At 43.8% G+C, this 13979-nt stretch overlaps 2 protein-coding genes across 3 annotated transcripts in view; one reads left to right on the top strand and one right to left on the bottom strand.

Moving 5' to 3' along the window:
• GTF3C1 (general transcription factor IIIC, polypeptide 1, alpha 220kDa) overlaps window positions 1-7892 on the bottom strand; it is an 81854-nt gene extending 73962 nt beyond the window's left edge. Inside the window, exons 1-2 of one of the 2 annotated variants that reach the window (XM_012645002.1) lie at window positions 7641-7892; window positions 4457-4666 (exon numbers count right to left, since the gene is read on the bottom strand). In XM_012645002.1, the coding sequence (XP_012500456.1) occupies window positions 4457-4666; window positions 7641-7861 (431 nt within the window). In that variant the 5' untranslated portion in view covers window positions 7862-7892. The remainder of the gene's footprint in view (window positions 1-4456; window positions 4667-7640) is intronic. The other variant, XM_012645003.1, reaches the window with a different exon arrangement.
• A 249-nt stretch (window positions 7893-8141) lies between these two features.
• Window positions 8142-13979, top strand: part of KIAA0556 (KIAA0556 ortholog) — a 184872-nt gene continuing 179034 nt past the window's right edge. The window contains exon 1 of the mRNA XM_012644954.1: window positions 8142-8150. Within this exon, the coding sequence (XP_012500408.1) occupies window positions 8144-8150 (7 nt within the window). The 5' untranslated portion in view covers window positions 8142-8143. The remainder of the gene's footprint in view (window positions 8151-13979) is intronic.

Genomic DNA, 13979 nt, shown 5'->3' with positions numbered 1-13979 from the left:
TAAAATTAGAAAGAAATTAATTGGACAACTAAAAATACATAGAAAAAATTAGCCGGGCATGGTGGTGCATGCCTGTAGTCCCAGCTATTCAGGAGGCTGAGGCAGGAGGATCGCTTGAGCCCAAGAGTTTGAGGTTGCTGTGAGCGTGGCTGATGCCACGGCACTCTAGCCCAGGCAACACAGTGAGACTCTGTCTCAAAAAAATAAATAAATAAAAAAAATAAACTAGCCTAGTGAACTGGACTCATGAAACAAACTTCAGAGTCAAAACCACTAAACTGTGTAATCAGTGGACATGTAGTCTAATTTTGACTTCACCATTGAAGACCAGACTATGAACAAATCATTAGTTTCTTCTACTGAATTGATGCATGAAAATAATGCCCCAAAAGAGGCCAAAAACACTTCCTAGCAAGGCACTTCAAGGTACCCCAAGTGAGAAGACTACTTTCTCTCCTCAGGCCTGAGAGTTCTTTCTATGCATTCCCTACCACAGAGCCTTGCCTGTTAAATTAAACCGATGTCTTGAGCAAACTGACCTGCTCCATTCATCCACTTTCAGGGTCCAAGCCCTGGTTCTGCAGCAGAGAGATCCTATAAGGAAGTCCTGGCAGAGAACCCATCCCTCACTTACTCCTTAGCATCAAGTTACTCAACTGAAGGATGTCATGGTTTGAATGTGTCCCCCGAAAGTTCACGTGTTGGAAACTTAATTTCCATTTTCACAATATTAAGAGGTAGAACCTTTAAGAGGTAATTAGGCCATGAAGGCTCTGCCCTCATGAATGGATTAATGTGGTTATCGTGGGAATGGGTTAGTTATCACAGAAGTAAACTCCTGATAAAAAGTTAAGTTTGACCCCATTTCTTCCTGTCTTGCATGCACGTGTATGCACTTCCTCACCATGTGATGCCACCATGGGATGACCCTTGCCAGATGCTGGAGCCATGCTCTTGGACTTCCTAGCCCCCAGAATCATGAGCCAAATAAATTTCTGTTCTTCTTAAATTGCTCAGTCCATGGTATTCTGTTATAGCAATGAGAAATGGACTAAGAAAGATGACCTCCCTGTCCTGGACTAAAGAGTCACCAGGGGTCCACATATAAGAGCTTGCAGCTACCAGTTCTTGTCATCTGGAGCCAAACATTCACTCTGTCTAGCCCTGTTGTTTACAGATGCCCGGTCACAGAGTCTATCTGCAGTCACACCACTCAACTCAGTCTGACAGTTTTCCTTCCTCCTTCCCCATGCCAGATAACTTTACTTCTATCACCAAGTAGGCAAAAATAAAAAAGAACAGGCTATCTTTGTTTTAACTCGACTGCATTTTCCTTCACATTGTTTGTGACCTATAATTAGTCTTCTGCATAAGTCACAGAAGTCTGGATAGTCTGTCTCCAAACAGATGTTAGGTTGTGAATACACATGAAAAAGAGTCTACTTTACATATCTGAATGCCACAAGCTTAGGACCTACGCTCTCTTTTCTCAAAACAGACTCATTAAGTTAAATTATAAGAGGTCAGTTGGGAAAAAATGCTTAAAAACGGCGAACTGGTTTGCTGCTTTTTAAATTTTATTACTCAGATTAGTTTACTATTTTTGACTATCACAATTCCAATGTTTCTGTTAATTATTGCCAATTAGCTGACTCAATGACTCCTGCTAGTTCTAATTTGCTGACTATGGTCCAAATACCGATTACGTACTGTGCAAAGTACCAGGATACCAAGACAAATAAAAATAGGATATACCTTCAAGAAGCTCAGTCTACTGAAGGAGAAAAATAAAAAAAACAAGCAATTACACTACGAGGTGATAAGGTGATAATTTCTGACAGATAGAAGCTCAGGTTGTCAAGGCTATGAAATGGCATACATGAAGAGCCCCAGTTCAGACCCATGTGTGTATAAATAGAGCTGTGCGTGGTATTTAGGGAAAACCTCTCAAGGAGGTGATTCTGGAGTTAGCAGTAAGCCGGGTGGATGCAAGGGAGAAGGGCGAGGAAGAGAACCTGCAAGGTTACAGAGGCATGAAGGAGTACACCTGCTCTGGGAGGCAAGCGGTTAGCACAGCTGCAAAGTCTGGAGTGCAGCAGCAAGCTGGCAAGCGGAAGAAAGGAAAGCTTGAGAGTGATGCCACATCCTGAACAGCCTTGTGATGCCATGCTGGGGATTTCAGAGTCTATGACGCAGGTCAGAGCCTATAACTTCAAGCCCAACAGTCAACATGTATCTCTAGGGGATGACTTTGTGCCAGGCCTATTACAGACCCGCGCGATACAGTGGTCAACAAGATGGACAGAGTCCCTGCCCATAATGTGGTGAGGAAAGAGTGACATAAATAATTAAAACCATTTTTGGTACCAAAGAAAGTAATATGGTAGTGCCTGAGTAATGGGAGACAATTTTTGAGGAGTCAGGTTGAAGCCTGAATGATGTAGCAATGTGAAGAACTGAGGGTAGAACATTCTAGGCGGCAAGGATAGCACACACCATTGCTCTGAGACAGAAAGGAGCCCCACCTGTTCAGGCTGAAGCACGGTGAGGAGTGGGGAAATTGTGGGGGCTAAGGTCAGAGTGCTGGGGGCAGGAGCTAGGTCATATAGAGCCTTCTAGGCCACGGTCAGGGGGGCAGGTAGCACACATGAAGGAAACCACAAGGTGTGCAGAACTGGACAGTACATGACTCATCTGAAGGCCTATATTGCAATTTAAAAATTAGTATCAAGGTAACCAGATCTGGTGATTTTTTAAGATAAGCTAGAAATCAGGTTTTTAAATATTAGCAATGAAATAAAATTAAAAGCAAAACATAACACCATGCTGGGCAAACAGCTTTTTTCTTCTACTACGTGGGCAGATTTGGCCAGTTTGAAACCTCTGCCCTGAGCAATCAGTACACATCCCATCACATTAGGGCCCAGGATATGTCCCACGTTTATGGCTTATAGAGCCAGGTACTTGTAGAGCCAAAGGGAATACCTACGACCAGAAAAAAGAAACGAGAGAGAAAAGGAAGTGCTATGGTTTGTCACTGCTAAAACTCATGTTGCAGTTTAATGGCCAGTGTGGCAGTGTTGGGAGGTAGGACCTAGTAAGAGGTGTCTGGGTCATGGGGGTGGATCCCTCATGACTAGATTAATGCCCTCTGGCAGGACTGAGTTCTTGCTCTGGCGGGAATAGATTAGTTCCCGGGAGATGGAGTTGTTATAAAGCAAGGACACCCCTTCGCACATGTCCGCTTTCCCTTTGACCTTCTGCCATGTTATGAGGTAGCACAAAGGCCTTGCCAGAAGCCAGTGCCATACCCTTGAGCTTCCCAGACTGTAGAACTGTGGGCTAAATAAACCTCCTTTCTTTATAAATTACCTAGCCTCAGGTATTCTATCACAGCAACACAAAACGGACTAAGATGGGAAGAGAAGGCAGGTTTGGGGTGATGGAGAGTGATGAGCACACTAAGTGTGAGGGGCGGGTTACTGAAATAATACATATGTGTTTGGGAGAGAGGTCTGTGGAGCAGCCAACACTTAAGGGGTGGAAAGAAGGAGGAGGTGAGGCCACAAAGAAACTGGTGAGGAACAATGAGGAAAGTAGAAAAACAAAATAAGGCAGGAAGCCATAGGGGCAAAAGCTTTAAGAGTCCCTTATGGGCCGGGCGTGGTGGCTCACACCTGTAATCCTAGCACTCTGGGAGGCTGAGGCAGGAGGATCACTCGAGGTCAGCAGTTTGAGACCAGCAAGAACGAGACCCCGTCTCTACTAAACATAGAAAGAAATTAGCCAGACAACTAAAAACATATATAGAAAAAATTAACTGGGCATGGTCGCGCATGCCTGTAGTCCCAGCTACTCGGGAGGCTGAGGAAGAAGGATCGCTTGAGCCCAGGAGTCTGAGGTTGCTGTGAGTTAGGCTGATGCCACAGCACTCTAGCCTAGGTGACAGAGCAAGACTTCATCTCAAAAAAAAAAGAAAGAACAGAAGGTACAGGGAACCGCGCTGGGGGGAGGGGAGAAGAGAAAGAGAAGCATCCAGAACATAGCCTTAGATGGGGCCACCGTTTCTCATCTTCTCTGAGATGAATAGGAAGGGAAGCAAGAATGGGGTCAGGTGCTTGAGACAAATGACAATATGGATTAGCCACTCTGGGAACTTGGGACACTGACTGAGGAGTCACAGAAGAATAACTGGTGAACATAGGGCCCAGCTAGGAAGAAAGGACAAAAGGCACCATCCAAATGTCAGCTGCCTGCCACGCTCAACTGTGGACACAAAAGCAAGAGAAAGGCCGGACCCCTGACCTTATTTAACTCCAATAGGAGTGGAGTGAAAAAGGCAGAGAACTGGCTTAGGGCAGGGCTGGTGAATTCCAACAGACACGGAGGCTGTAGGCCAGATCCAAGTGCTCTGACTCGCATATGACTTGAATTTGTGATGGTGCAAATCAGTTACCTGTCAAAGGCTTCCACCATCGTACAGCGAGGCTGCAAAGACTTGGTCCTGATGTCATTGGTAATGTTTTTCCTCTCCTTAAAGTAGCGGCACGAGCCCTGGATGCCATCCTTATTCTCTAAGATCATATGAATGGGGTAGACATCTTCCAAAGGGACTGGGTCCCTCCTGGACTCCAAAATTCCAGTTTCCAAATCAATTTCTTCATACCTAAGGGGAAAAACACATATATCAAAACCCAACTCAGCTTCAGAAATAATGCGTGCTTGGCTTTGTTCTTTTGACGACCTCCAGCAAAGATCAGAGAGAAGTGAGATCACACAGTCTTCCTGCCTTACCAATGCAGATAAGCAGGACAAGCAGGTTCTTGTCTTTCCATCCCAGAGAACACAGACCTTTCCAGGATCTCCCAACCTACCGCATAAGCTGGGACCTAAACCACCGTACTAGCCCAGGTCATGGCCTTTTGGATTTCCTCCAAATCTGGCACTTAGTCTCCAAACCAACAAATTTGGACTGAATGATTCAAGGCTTGTCTTCTTTAAGATGTAATCTTTCTATCTCTCTCTATTTATCTCTCTAGTACCCACATCCATTTTTATGGTTTTAATTATCACCTGCATGTTAACAACTTTCACCCTTGAATCCTTGGTCCTGTCTTTTTCCCCCAAACACCAGTCCAGTGTCTTCAATTGTCTATCAGATACCTCCCATTCCAAAGCTATGGCTGCCTCTCCCCATCTCCAGTCAAGTCCCTCCTTTCCCCTAGTTGGCACCACATTCTCTCAGTTGCCTCTTAACAACACCATGGAGATATCTTTGATTTGTGTTTCTTCTTTTATCTAGTTAGCCAAGTTTTCCTTCGAAATCTCACTCATATCCTGCACTAGGCTAGCTGAGGCTAAATCCCACACACACTTTTCAACCCTTTCCTTCCTTGCCTTCTCTGTGACTTCTGCACTATTTAACCCTCCGTTCTCAAATCATGTCTTCTCCCAGCTTCCAGGACACCATCTGACCTGATTGTCCCCTATCTCTCCAGCCACACCTCCTCAGTCTTCTTTTGAAGGTTCCTCATCCTTCACCCAGCCTTGAAACATAGGTGCATCTCAGGGCTATGTCTGAAGACCTCCAATCACACTACATCACTACATTCTCTCCTAGGGCTGATCTTAGCCAACAGCTTTAATTACCAACTATATGGGATGACTCACAGAAGTCTTGCTCAGTCCCTCCCTCTGGCCTGCTGTTGCTCTGTGAAGTCAGATGTTTACCAATTAGACTCTTCAATTGGACAACCCGAAAGAACTTCAACGTGTCTAAAGTCCAACCAGCACCTTCCCCACCTCCCCCAGACTCAACCACCCCAATTATTGCTCTTCTGTGTTCCCTGCCTCAGGGAAGGGTATCAGGATTCACTCAGGTGCCCAAACAGCAGCCACCACAGGACACCATCCATGATTCCTACCTTCCTTACACCCACATCCGATCAATCTCCAAATCCTCTTGATTCTTCTGCCTAATATGTCTTGGTTCCATCTTTTCTTCATTCCCACACCCCCTATGGTAGGACAGACCACGACTGCTTGTTCATAAACTAGATTACTGCAAATCTCTCCACTTTCTCTTTGTCCCTAGTCTGACCCTCTCTTCAATGGCTTCCATCTGTCCTTTGGATAAAGGATAAACTCTATAAGTGGATTAAAAGTTCACTGAGGCTGGGCATGGTGGCTCACGCCTGTAATCCGAGCACTCTGGGAGGCAAAGATAGGAAGATTGCTTGAGGTCAGGAATTCCAGACCAGCCTCAGCAAGAGCAAGACCTAGTCTTTACTAAAAGTAGAAAGAAATTAGCTGGACAACTAAAAATAGAAAAAAATAAGCTGGGCGTGGTGGCGCACGCCTATAGTTCCAGCAACTTGGGAGGCTGAGGCAGAAGGATCACTTGAGCCCAGAAGTTTGAGGTTGCTGTGAGTTAGGCTGACATCACGGCACTCGAGTCCAGGCAACAGAGTGAGACTCTGTCTCAAAAAAAAAAAAAAAACCGTTCATTGATTCCGGTCCATTTGGTTAAGAGCAGAGTGGATTCTGGACCTAGATCTCCTGGATTCAAATTCTGGGTTCTGCCCTTGCTAGTTGATGACTTTGAGCAAGTCATTTAACCCTCAGCACCTCGATTTTCTCTTCAGAAAAATGGGGAAAATATGACCCACCTCCTAAGGTTGTTGTAAAAATTAAGTAACATGCTATATGTAAGGATCTTAGCATAGTTCCTGATCATAATAAGCACATATAAAAGTCAACTATTATTCCTCATTCCCTACCTCCAATTCCACACTTCTGCCAAACTTAACTTACTCCTCCTCCTTCCTTTCACACTTGCTGTTCTCTGTCCACAGCACTCTGCCAACTGGCTGCCTAAATCCAATCTTTCAGTTTTGTCTCGCACATTATTACCTCTGGGAACCTCCCCTGACCCTCACAATATGGCTTGAAGACACAGACTCTGGAGACAGACAGCCTGGAGTTCAAACCAATGCTTAGGCGCTTATTACCCCCATAACCTTGAACAGGTTACTTCTCTCTGTGACTCAGTTCCTGCTCTGTAAAATGGGGACGATAACAGCACCTACCTCCTAGGGTCACTGTGAGAACTAAATGAGTTCAATCTCCTGACGCTCCTAGAATAGGATCTTAGAATAGTACCTAGCCCTAGAAAGCGCCCTTAAAGGTCAACTATTAGTGTTATCGCTAAGCTTGCTGATGTGCAGATCTCAGCTGCCTTAGCCTCTCCAGTCTGGCACTGAGTGAATGCTCCATAAAGGTTTGCTCTTTTCAATTGTTTCTAGTCTGGTTCTGAACAGCCTTCCTGCTCCAATCCTATGCTCCGAGTTAAAGGAAATGCTCTTTGAAGCCTGAAGAATACTCTCCCAGTCCTGCTCACCACCACTCCCAAACAAACACACACAGGGACGAGACGGGATATCAGATAACACCCCAACTCCACCCGACTCCTGGGCCCTACCAGGCCTGAGGGACCCCAAATCAGCCTTACCGCCGCGCCACCCCCTCCCCCATTCACACTCGCGGTCCCCTCTCGGCTCCACTGCGTTCCCCCGCCCCGCTCTGGGCTCCTTCAGCCCCGGGGCCCTGCGCCCGCCCGCCGGGCCAGGCCGCTCGCTGACCGGTCCTGGAGCTGGAGGTCGGGTCGCTCCCGAGGCTCCTCATAGAAGCTGATGCCCGGGTGCGTGGCAAGGGCCCGCCACAGAAACTCCTGCGTGTAGGGCTCCAAAGGCAGCGGGAAGGGCGGCACTCGCGTCTCCAGACGGCTCCACAGCGCGGGCAGACACAGGCCATCGAGCCCCTCCAGAGACACTTCGTCCAACAACGACTCCAACGCGTCCATTGCTACTTCGGTTGGCAGTGCCCCGGGCGCCTGCGCACCACACCACCCAGGGCCCCGGTCCAAAGAGCCTGCGCACAACGATCGGCGGCCCGGGGAGGCGGGTCGGACTTGGAGCTCGGAGGAGGAGTTCCAGCGCGCCGGCGTGACGTCACTAGCTTGGGGGGCGGGTTCAGTGAGGGGCGCTCCATCGCCATTGGTCCGGAACCCCGCAGTAACCAGGGGAACTGCAAACAGTGTAGAGGCCGCTTCCGGTTCGAGCACCCGGAACCGCCGCCTCTAGGGATGGATGGTGAGTGTCTGTGGGCCCCTTCAGGAGGTCGGGAGTTATTCTCCCATCCCTCCTGAGTCCTCCGTGGGCAGGATCCTAGGCCACAGACCCCTGGACCACCACTTCCGGTCCCAAGATGTTTTTCGCTCTGAGGAAAAGGGAGGCTTAGTGGTCCGGAATGCGGAGGAGAGGCTGGGGGAGTGGTCATTTCTGCCAAGATGTGGTGGTGGAGTACTGGCTGGGGGCTCAGTGAAGGGACTTAGGGTGGGGAAGAAGTAGAGGTCTGAGGAGGATCTTGTGTGTCCTGGGATGTGGAACTGGTGTGGACGTAAGCTTGATCGTGGGGAGTACAGTCAACAGCTACTAGGAAGGGAGTTATTAATAGTATGGCGAGTGGAGGGAGACTGAAAATACTCCCTTTCTGTGCTTTGCCATTAATAATAGCCCACGTTAACAGAGTACTGTCCGGTGCCAGGAACTCTGTGAGTGCTGTCAGGCAACACCTTGCTAAGCTTCATAAGAGCCTTCTGAGGTCAGCGTTATCCCATTTTACAGATGAGAAAACTGAGGCCCAGAGAAGTTAAGTAACTTGCCCAAAGTCAAACAGCCAGCAAGTGGCAGAGTGAGTGAGGAAACCAGACACACTGCCTCTGGAGCTGAATTATGGAATTTGAGATTTGGAAAGGTGTTCAAGGATCCTTCATTGCAGAGGTTGCAAATGCAAATATCTGCAGAGGAAAGTCTAGTGGGCTGGATTGGGGCCGTCACTGAAAATCAATTCTCCATCTAAAAGAGAAGCTGCTCACTGAGCTCTAGTCAATTGTCTTCATGAGGCACTTTTCAAAATACTGTGACGGCCAACCAGGCTGAAGGCCAGAGGCAGCCTGTGGGCCACCATTTAGGGATCCCTGATTAGAATCATCGTATTGACAATTGGAAGCAATCAGAAAATAGGCTACTCTAGTATCTCACTTTGCAGGTGAAAAGACTAACATCTAGAGAGACTGGTGGGGTCTGTACTAGAATCCAGATCATTTTGCTTATTACACCACCATCCTTTCACTTCTGGGGAATTTGTTCCTGGGGAATTTGCATTTCTTTGATATCCACTGAATGCAGTGTGGAAAAAATGTTTTTAATTGAACATTCTGTCATGTGCTTAAAAGCTATCTTTTCCCTTTGTACTTTAGAGGTCCTATAAAATGTCATTTACCAGTTTGCCCTATGGAAAGGTCAATGTAATGTTGCTGTAGAACAACCATTCTCAAACCTTTTAGCCTCAGAACACCTTCATGCTCTTACCTCAAAGAGCTTTGCTTATGCATATTATATCTATGATATTTACCATATCAGGAATTAAAACTGAGAAAATCTTAAAACATTCACGTATTAATTCCTTTAAAATAGCAACAATAAACCCATTACTTCTAAATATAAATGCTATTTTTAATGAAAAACAGCTGTATTTCCCCCCCAAAAAATTAATAGGAAATATAGCATTGTTTTACATTTTCTCAAATCTCTGCCATGTGTGGGTTAATAGAAGTAACAGAAAACAGCTAGCCCCTCATTTCTGCTTTAGCATTCACACCGTTTTGTTATGCTATTTTGACTGATGTATTCAAAGAAAATCTGGCCTCACATAAATAATTCGAACAGAGAAGAATATTTTAATTACCTTTTGAGATAACTGTAGACACTCTTCTTTGATACTACAGTAGAACTTAGCAAGTGGCACTTTCTTAAAGGTTAGCCACAATGTGGCATCCGAAACCATATTGGTGAACTTTTTTTTTTTTTTTTTTTGAGACAGAGTCTCACTCTATTGCCCTGGCTAGAGTGCCAGGGCGTCAGCCTAGCTCACAGCGACCTCAAACTCCTGGGCTCAAGCAATCCTACTGCCTCAGCCTCCCAAGTAGCTGGGACTACAGGCATGTGCCACCGTGCCCAGCTAATTTTTTCTATATTTTTAGTTGTCCAGCTAATTTCTTTCTATTTTTTTTAGTAGAGACAGGGGTCTTGCTCTTGCTCAGGCTGGTCTCGAACTCCTGAGCTCAAACAATCCACCCGCCTCAGCCTCCCAGAGTGCTAGGATTACAGGCGTGAGCCACCGCATCCGGCCTGGTGAACTTTTGTACCGTGTTATATTAAAATCTATTGGTCTACCTTGTCCTTTGATTGGTTACTTTACCCATATATGGTTATATAATATCAGCCATTGGTTGTTTTGAAAATGTTGGTTCACTGTGATATGCAAATCTTCTAAATGTTAACTTTTAAAATGTCATTACACAATATCAAAAATCACATTTGTTAATATTACCACGTATCTCGTTTTTAAAAAAAGAGTTTAAGTATTGGGAAGCTATTAAAGTCAAGGTAATAGAAACAAGTTTTCCACTTGTTTTCATTTGAAAGCTTGAATTTCATCTTTGGCAACAAATTCTGGCAGTTGTTTACTTGAAGTGGCAGGCTCACTTCATTTGTATGTGAGGAAATGTCTGCCAGGTATCCAAGTCTGAATAACCATAATTTCTCTGTTACTTGTTCATGCAAGTCAAAATGGCATTTTGTACAAAATGCAGTTAGTTCACCTGGCAACTCAAATAATTGCAGAAGTGTTTTCTGAGATCAACCTTTGTTCTTGGCTTGCAACAAAAGTGTTTTATGTGTACTTCCCATTTTTCCCCACAGAATATTAAAGAGATGTGTCCTCATGAGTTGAGATTTAATAAAATTAATTTTTACTCTTCCATCAGGACATACTTAAATGAAAATAATTTGTTTGTTTGTTTTACTGTGAGTACAGGGCAGTAAAGAATAGCTACTAGTACACTTTGGCACCACTGCCTTGATTCAAGCTACAAGCAGTTTTACCCATCATTGCTTTGTGTCATCAGTACAAATGTCAACACAGTGAAAAAGTCTTAGAATTATGATGAAAATAGTTTTGTTTTTGTGGACCCCTCCTCCTCCCAGGATCTGTGGAACACACTTTGAGAAACACTGCTATAGACCATTTTCAAGAAGCCTGCTTTGTCACTTCTAATTGTTCTACTCCTAGAACATTATTAGGGCCCAATGGAGGAATCTGTTCATTTTTAGACTGATTACAAAAGGGAGTGATTTATTCTAAGAAAGTCTTTACCCTAAGATTAGTTTTAACCTTCAAAGAATCCCATTTTCTGTCCTAATTTTTAAAACTTTGATTTACACATGATTTCATGGGCACAAAGAAAGCTATCAGGTAAAGTGAAGCATACCTTAAAGAATTGTGATTCTAGCCAAATAGATAGGCTAAGCCTGGCCTTATTAGAAAGATGTTTACTTCCTAAACTTACAAAAGCTCAAATGTCTAGCAAATATCCCCAAACTAGACTGTAGTTTGGTTTATTCTGCATGTCCAAATGATCCTAGCTTCTCACAACACTTTCCCTGGTTTTGACTGTGGGCATGCAATGTGTGTAATGCTCTTAGGTTTTGGGGCCATATAGCATTGTCTATCTGTCTCTGTGATGCAACGTATGTAATGCTCTTAGGTTTTGGGGGGCCATATAGCCTTGGATTTGGATCTCAGCCGTGTACTTTGACCTCTCTGAATCTCAGTTTTTCGGTTAGTAAAATGGAGACGATGATGATGAGGTCTACCTTGTCTTGTGGATTCAATGAAACAATGCCTAAAAGCACTTAACACCAAGTCTGGAATATAGAAAAGTGTTCCTACATGGTAGCTGATGCCATCATTATCTGCAAAGGGGCAGACTTCTTCCACACTACTGACAGAAGAGGGAAGCTCTGCTGATGAAACTCTCTAGCAAATAATAATCTTTGCAATTAGCTCACTCTTTGTTTAAAAGAAAACCCAATGTTTGACATTTTTTATTTACATCAAGGCAAATTGGCAGTGTGTGAGTTTTCAGCCTGTGAAAATGTTCGTTCACCTTTGTGTTAAAGTCAGATTTTCCCCGGTGCTTTTAAAATATGAGATGGTTTGGGAAAAAAACAAAAATTCTACTTCGTTTTCACGGAACATAATAATTAGACAAAAGTTCAGCACATTAATATAATTAGAAAGGATTGGAAGGCTGTTCATTTGCCTTTTACTCCCCCTGCCCCCACAAGCAAATATTCAACATTTCCCCTGTTTATACTGTTCATTTGCTTAGCAAACTTTCTCGAAGAATTAATAATGCCAAGATGAAATTTAGCCTAGCTTGTCCAAATAATCCCAAACTGCAAAAACGGGTGACGGTTGAATTAGTAAGGTTTTGCTGAAAGAACACTGTCAGCATGTCTGGTCGCTTCTGTCTTTGTGTGGTATTTACCTGGGCTCCTGGTGATTTGTCTGTTTCTCTTACTACTTAAGATAAACCAAGCAAAAAACAACAATAAAATAAAATAAAACAAAGCAAGCATTCAGCAGGCAAAATAAATGTGTGTACCGTATAGTATTTATGTCTGTTCTGTTTTCTTTTCTTCCTTGCTCCCATCCTCCCATCTAATTCGTTTCTTTTCTCTTGAATTTTTTCAGCATTTATTCCTCCCTGTCACTTTAACTTATAGGAAGTTGGCACGCTATGTTTTGCTTATTTTTCCTTAGGACATTCATTCAGTGATTCAATAACATTTCAGTGCCTCTGTGTGCTCAAGCTACAGATGCCAAAATGAGTAAGACTGAATTCAGGTGAAGGTGATATGGGAGTTCATTATACTATTCTGAAAACTTTTCTGTAAAGTTAGTTTTTTTAAAAAGATACAAGTTTAAAATTCTTTAATTTTATAGCCAGGCACAGTGGCTCATGCCTGTAATCTTAGCATTTTGAGAGGTTGAGGCAGGAGAATCACTTGAAGCCAGAATTTTGAGACCAGCCTGAGCAAAAGCAAGACCCCAAAAAATAGAAAAATAGAAAAATTAATGGAGTGTGGTGGTGCCTGCCTATAGTCCCAGCTACTTGGGAGACTGAGGCCAGGAGCATCACTTGAGCCCATGAGTTGGCGGCTGCAGTGAGCTGTGTATAATGACGCCACTGCACTCTAGCCAGGGTAACAGAGTGAGACTCTCTGAAAAAAAAAAAAAAAAAAGAAAAAGAAAAATAATTAATTTTAAAATACAGAGATATAGCAACCTTGAAAATGAATTCTTTCTATCAGAGGTTGCAAAATCAGCCCACAGGCATGTTTATTTGGCCCTTAATGGTTTTTTAAAAATTTTTGAATTAGTTGTCAACATTGGAAAATTGGCAGATTTCTCATAAGTATCTGATTATGGTATTTTCTTGCAAATGTCAATAAAGTCTATTAACACCAAATCAGAATGCTGCATGGCAAGATTCCCCTACCAGTAGAGCTAAGATGAGAGGTGACCTTTCCAATGACTTGTTCATTGCATCTATTACCTGCCTGGGCCCATCAGCATTTGAAGTTACAATTCTGCTTTAGTGTTACAGTTTTGAAAATCCCTGTGGACTTCATTGTGTGCCATACTATACTATACTTTTTCTTTTAGTTTTAATCTGAAGTAAAAAAAAAAAAAAAGAATATATTCTCCGCCCTTAAGAACTTCATAGACTGGTGAGAAAGCCAGACATAACTACAATTCAGTGTGGGAGTCCCTAAAAGATAACATTTGTAAAGGTCTTCCCCCTTCCCAAACACTCTGGTCCACTGTCTGCTTTTGTAAATAAAGTTTTATTGGAACACAGATATGCCCTTTCTCATATACGTAGTCTGTGGCTGTTTTCATGAAGAGTTGACTAGTTATAGCAGAGATCATATGGTCTACAAGGCCAAAAATATTTATTATCTGGCCCTTTACAGGAAAAGTTTGGTGACTACTGCCATACAGCATCT

Source organism: Propithecus coquereli, unplaced genomic scaffold (genome assembly GCF_000956105.1).
Source record: "Propithecus coquereli isolate 6110/MARCELLA unplaced genomic scaffold, Pcoq_1.0 Scaffold223, whole genome shotgun sequence".
NCBI classification, from domain to species: domain Eukaryota; kingdom Metazoa; phylum Chordata; class Mammalia; order Primates; family Indriidae; genus Propithecus; species Propithecus coquereli.
This window is presented reverse-complemented; position numbering and strand designations above follow the sequence as displayed.